This window comes from Monoraphidium neglectum, assembly GCF_000611645.1.
Source record: "Monoraphidium neglectum strain SAG 48.87 unplaced genomic scaffold scaffold02729, whole genome shotgun sequence".
Classification (NCBI taxonomy): Eukaryota; Viridiplantae; Chlorophyta; class Chlorophyceae; order Sphaeropleales; family Selenastraceae; genus Monoraphidium; species Monoraphidium neglectum.
In genome coordinates, this window is record NW_014010899.1 from 2,873 (window position 1) to 8,788 (window position 5,916).

At 59.8% G+C, this 5,916-nt stretch overlaps 1 protein-coding gene across 1 annotated transcript; it reads right to left on the bottom strand.

The window, feature by feature from the left end:
- Nucleotides 1-188: 188 nt before the first annotated feature.
- Nucleotides 189-605, bottom strand: MNEG_11412 (hypothetical protein; the record flags this gene model as incomplete). Its single annotated transcript, XM_014040118.1, has 2 exons — nucleotides 189-211; nucleotides 377-605. 2 exons carry the CDS (start codon nucleotides 603-605, stop codon nucleotides 189-191), a joined length of 252 nt encoding a protein of 83 aa, XP_013895572.1.
- Between the last annotated feature and the right edge of the window lie 5,311 nt (nucleotides 606-5,916).

Here is a 5,916-nt window from a genome sequence, read left to right on the forward strand (position 1 = left end):
GCGCAGGGTGGGTGGGCAGGTGCGTGGGTGGGCGGCCGACTTGTGCACGTATTGGAGGGCCAGGCACGACCGAAGGGTTGGAGGACCCCACGCTTTGTGGTGAAGAGAGTCGTGGCGGTGCGCCGTGTGCACTTGCAGCAACAGCCTCGACGCAGCCGCATTAGGGAGCCAGACCGAGGTGGCCGCCTCTAAACGCATCCCCGGGCTGCACCTGATGTCACCAGGCCGAGTCCTGCGCTTCATCGCTTGAATCAAACGATTTCCGGACGCGCAACACGCCCCCATCAAGGTGGTTCTGGGTGGGCTTGAGCGGCCCTCGGCCACCCCACCCAACAATCCAAACTCTCAACAGCGACTTCGCATCCCATGGACCCACCGTCGTATGCTGCATCAGCCGCTCTGGCATTCAAGGCCTGCATCTTTGCGGCGTGCATCTTGCCCTGCTGGCTGTAGTACTTGGCGCCCGCGTGGTCGCCGGCAGCGTACGCCGCGCGCGAGCGCTCAAACGCTGCGTTTCGCAGCCGCGCCTGCTCGCCGGCCCCGGCGCGCAGCTGCTGGGCTGTGGCGGGGCCGGCGTCCGCGGGGGTGTTGAGGATGTTGCCCATGATGTGTACCTCCTGCCGCTGCAGGTCCCTGTGCGGCGCGTTTGCCGCAAAGGGGCGTCGAAGTTGCTGCCTTCAGGCAGCAGCAGAGCACCCAGGGTACAGCTTCAACTGCCTTGCGCAAGCCAGGTCAGCACACGGCCTAGTAGGGTTCACATATGGGTATGATGCGATCAGATGTTGCGTTTGTGTTAGCTTGGTTGCGCGTACTATGCACAATGTCGTTTATCACTTGGCTCATTCGCTTGCTTGTGTTTTGAAATCGAAATCCTGTGCCAAAGGTGGATTTGGGCAAATGTGGTTCACTTAGTTGGATGAGCAGGTGGTGCTTCATAGAAGCGTGCACGATGGCAGGATCTGGTTGTGACTGGCTGAGTGACTGTGGGTTGAGTGACACCACCGTGGCAGCATGCGCACGCCGCGCAGAGGTACGCTTGTACCATTTGTATCCAGTGCTTGGCGTCTGACATGTGCAGTCTCTTGGCCCGCTTGGCCTGCTGGTCGGGGCCGCCAATGAGCACCGTGCCTGCCCCCCCAGGCCAAGACCGGAGGCGGCGCTTGCCAATCGGTCATCGGAAGCGACCCTGCGTGACTTTTGGCCGCAGCCACAGGTACGCGTCCACGCGTGCAAATCAAAACATCTCGAGGTTTGAGGCGCCAAGCACTCTTCATAAACCTCACTTGTGCACCCTGCTCCCCCACCGGCTCCGCTGCGCCCACGACTCTCACCCGACACCAGTGTGGGTTCCTGCACGCACACACCACTAGACCGCCATGACCGTACGCTTTGGCCAACGAGCTTAGCTTGGGAAGAGGAATCAGCATGTTGTGGGGATTAGCACGCAAACTGGTCACCAGCAGGTGCGGCAACGGGCTCGCCTGGACAGATTGGCTGTATCACACTGTGGGCGCCCCCTGCCAAGGTGCTGGTATGCACACTGGTTCCCGTTTCGTGTTTGCTCGATTTTGATCCCTGGTATAAAAGCACCCTCACCATGGTCTGCAGTATAGTACAATTTGCGCGCCAAGATAACGCAATCAGCCACCCTAACATGTCACCCCAGAACAGGGCCTCCATTCGGGGTCTTATGTCAGCGCAGCGCCGCTGCTGCAGCGCAGGCACGCCCCGTGGGAGGGATTCTCCTGCTAAGGCTCCAACAGACGTCCGGCCTTTGATGTGAACAGCGGGCCTCTTCGCGTCGCCACCTCGGCGCGCATGCGAAGTAGTAGAACAACACCGCCACCAACAACCACAACAACCAGCGATCGGGCATGCGGTTGCCTTTCTCGGCATTGCAGGGGTGACAGGCAACCTGGTAGTTGTTTGGGTGATCAGGGCCCCCCCTGGACCTGGGGATGACTGTGTGTGCACAGGGAGGCAATGGCGAGAGGATGGCGACACTTGTTAGCGCCCAAGGGTCAGCTGGGGGCGGGCACTGCACCTGCTGCAAAGGACAGGGCCCGGCAACTGCGACTTAAGGAAAACAGGACACGCTTGTCAGTCCTCGCAGGTGGCACCGGTGTGGGCCATTCACGCACTGCACCTGGTGTCCGCACAACACCCTAAACCCTGCTGGTCCCAGCAGAATGTGTACGTACTGTGGTCGACAGTGGCGGCGTCGCTGCCGAGGGTCTCGCTCCAGTGGTAGATCCGGAAAGGCATGTTGCCACAAATGTTGCACTGGAGGTAGCCCTTCACACGCTCCTGCCCACGCAGCCAGGCAGCGTGGAACTGCCCATAGCCCGTTTGTGGAGGGTAGGATCAGTACCGTTGTAAGCTGGGGTACAGTAGTGCTGGGCAGAAATTTCCGGGGGTGTGAAGATAGGGCAGTGCAGAGCTACTGTATCGCACAATGCCATATGGCACCAACACCCCGGGGCAACAGGTTGTTGCACCGATGCCTGATGAGCAACCGTGCAACGAACGCGGCACCGGGTGACAGGCCCCCAGGACACCGCATGTGATCGTGTCAAGGCTGTTGAACAACATTGAGCAGCCCGAGCCCCACCTGGTAGCGAATCCAGCGCGCCCGAGTCTCGGGCGAGTTGCCCCAGGGGCAGGGCTCCAGAACGAGCGGCACGCGGACGATGTTCCATTCTTTCATCGTGGCTGGTGAGGCGTGGGCCAGTAACTTCGGAGATGGAGCTGTTTTTAAGCTGGTAAACGGCGTCAACGTGTTTTGCAGCGCAGAGTCACTGGGGCTGGTCACGGACGAAGATGTCCGTGCCCACCACGGCTGAAATGACTGTACTGATGTACGGTACTGGTGCACGGGTGTCTTGTAGCTTTGGCGATTTCATAACACTTAAAATCCTCACTTACTTTGCACCAACCGTTCAGCGGCTTGGTTCCGCGCTCGTCCCGGGAGCACCCTCCCAGACGCCGCGCAAGCAACCTGGGTCACTCTGACATTTGCACGGCTAGTTCCTTTCAAGTGCTGTCTCGCTGCTATTTCTGCCGCGCGCTCACCAGGGTATGCATTTTTTTACGTATTGCGCAGCACGATCCCGCAATCTGCCAGCACCAACGCCGTCCCCCACCACGGTACGGGCCTCCATTCGGGCGGGGGGTCCTATGCCAGCGCAGCGGCGCTGCAGGCAAGCAAGGCTGGTGGCATCAATTCCCTCGCGCAGGCGCCCCCATCAGCAGGCTGGCCTGAAATCTGAACGGCTGGCCTCCTCACAGTCACCACCCAGCCGCCGCACTCCTAGTAGGGCATGCGGTTGCCTTTCGCGGCGTTGCAGGGGCGGCAGGCGACCTGGAAATTGCTGGGGTGATCAGCGCCCCCCCTGGACCTGGGGATGACTGTATGTGCACAGCAAGGCAAGGGCGACAGCAGGGCGATGTTTGTCAGCGCCCAAAGGATTTGCAGGGGCAGGGCAGGCACGAGCGGCACTTGCGGCAAACAGATCGGCATGGGCCCGGCATGTGCAAAACAAGAGCAGGACACAATGAGGGGCGGCACACATGTGCTGGCAGGTGGCGCCGTTCACGTTCCGCGCCAAGTGTCTACGCTGGCCCCTAAACCCCAATGAGCAGGGCTGGCCGGTCCAGCTGGTCCCAGCACGATCTGCACGCACTGTGGTCGACAGTGGCGGCGTCGTCGCCGAGGTTCTCGCTCCAGTGGTAGATCCGGAGACCCGCATAGCCGCAGATGTTGCACTGGAGGCGGCCCCTCACCCGCTCCTGCTCACGCAGCCAGGCATCAGTGATCTGCCCAATTGCGGAGGGATGGTTCAGCACCGCAGTAAGCTGGGTTAGCGCTGAGGCCGGTGAGCAGAGTTTTTGCGTGGGGTAATGAAAGGTCACTGCAGAGCTATCGCACAATGCGACCCCCAGCCGTACGGTACCAAAACCCCAGGGCCGACAGACTGTTGCACTGATGCCTGATCAACAGGCGACGGGCACGGAACCGGGTGACAGGCCCCCAGGACACCGCATGTGATCTTCAACAAGATGTTAGTCAAGCTGCAGCGGCCTGAGCCTCACCTGGTAGAGATTCCAGCGCGCCACAGTCTTGGCCGAGTTGCCCCAAGGGCAGGGCTGGCTCATTGTGGCTGGTGAGACGTGCGCCAGTGACTTCAGGAACGAAGCTGAGTCTGATTAACTTTGTATCTTTACCATTCTTCGAAGCGCAGAGTCACTGGGGCTGGTCACGGACGAACATGTCCGTGCCCGGCACGGCGAAGTTACTGTACTGTGCGCAGGTGTCTGGTAGTTTTGGTGATGTAGTGACACTCAGATCTGTCAGCCACTCTGACCTAATCGTTTAGCGGCTTGGCTGCACTGCATGTCGGGGATCCACCTGGGTGACGCCCGCGGCGTACCGTGCGGCAGCAAGGGTAACTGCAGTTGCAGGGCTAGCATTGCATGGATTATTAATGCAGCAGAAGGCGGAACACGTGCGGAGAGCATTGCTCAGCCAGTTGCATTGCGGCAGCCGCAGATGCCGTCATAGAACCCGCCCGCGCGGCTGTGCAACAACAGTGCGTTGCTCGCGGAGTTCTGCATAACAGTTTTGCCTCAGTTGCCCATGACCGGCCAGCTGCAAAGTTTCATACCTTGATGAAGACAAATTGCAAGTTGTGCTTGCCGAACATGTCCATTTGACAAACCTCTTTTTCGTTCCTGGTGTCTGCTTATGTACAATGTGGATTCTTTCCTAGTGTTTTGCGGGCAGCACATATGCTTTTGCAAGCCGTGTCACAAGTACAGGCATCATCTCAGCCATATGACAGACTGCATGCTCGTCTGCCGTGCCAACTGGACTTGATGGACTCAAAAACAACAATTCCTGCCCCTTTTCTGGGGCCAGGCCCCAGGCGGCGAGGCCCCGGGGCTTTCACATGTGTGAGGCACACGGGTACGTAATCGAGCAGCACGCTCACGCGGCAATGCACTTGACACACACTCTCGATCTGCATATAAAGTTACACCCTAGGGTTGAGTGCGCGAATGCAGTCTTGCCTTCAATGGGATTGCATCTGCACGTCCGCATGCAGTTAACATGATCAAGTGAAACCTATCCACCCAAGACGCAGCACTGAGGTGCACGTCAGGAGAAGCTGCAACCCCCTAAAAGTGCCATTCACTCAACACCGCCGCGACGCTGCAGCAAAGTAGGCACTCAAACTCGCACCACAAGCGGCCCCGATCCCAGAGGGATCTAAGAAGCCGCCAACCTCACTCGACCCTCTCGGCACAGACGTCCAGCGCCTTAGCCGCTCGCGCAGCGGCCGCAGCAGCACCCACACAACTGCCTCCCCACGCGGTACGATCCTGGCATCGGTCCCCACCGCTCCTAAGCATCCGTTGCCCCTGTCCTCTTGCCCTTCCAGACAACGCCTGAGGTGCCACGCACGGTCCCCTCCATATGGCCGGCGATTGGGCGCCCAATGTTGTTGATCACGTGAAGTACGTCGCCGGTGACGTCACCTGCTGCATGGCGTCCCACTCGTCCTCTGACAGCAGCGCCTTGAGCTCGTCCAGGGCATCCTGGGGGTTCGGGGTTTTTGGAGTGGGTCGCGGGGTGGTTGTCTTCTTGATGAGCCCGGGGGTTTGGGGGGAATCCTGTAGCTTCACAAAGTCGGTAGCAGGGCTTTTCACTGATTTCTGATTTAAAATGCGAGGTCTGAAATGCGTCAGGCGCGCCCTGGAGAAGGTGCCGGAGCCCTGGCCCAACAGAGACTGTGGTCAAACCGCAGCTGCGGTCAAAACCATGCGCCGCGGCGATGCGAGCAAGCGGCCCCGCTGCTCACGTTTTCATGGGTGCGGCGGAACTCTGAAAGGGCCTTGGAGGCATCACGCTTGATC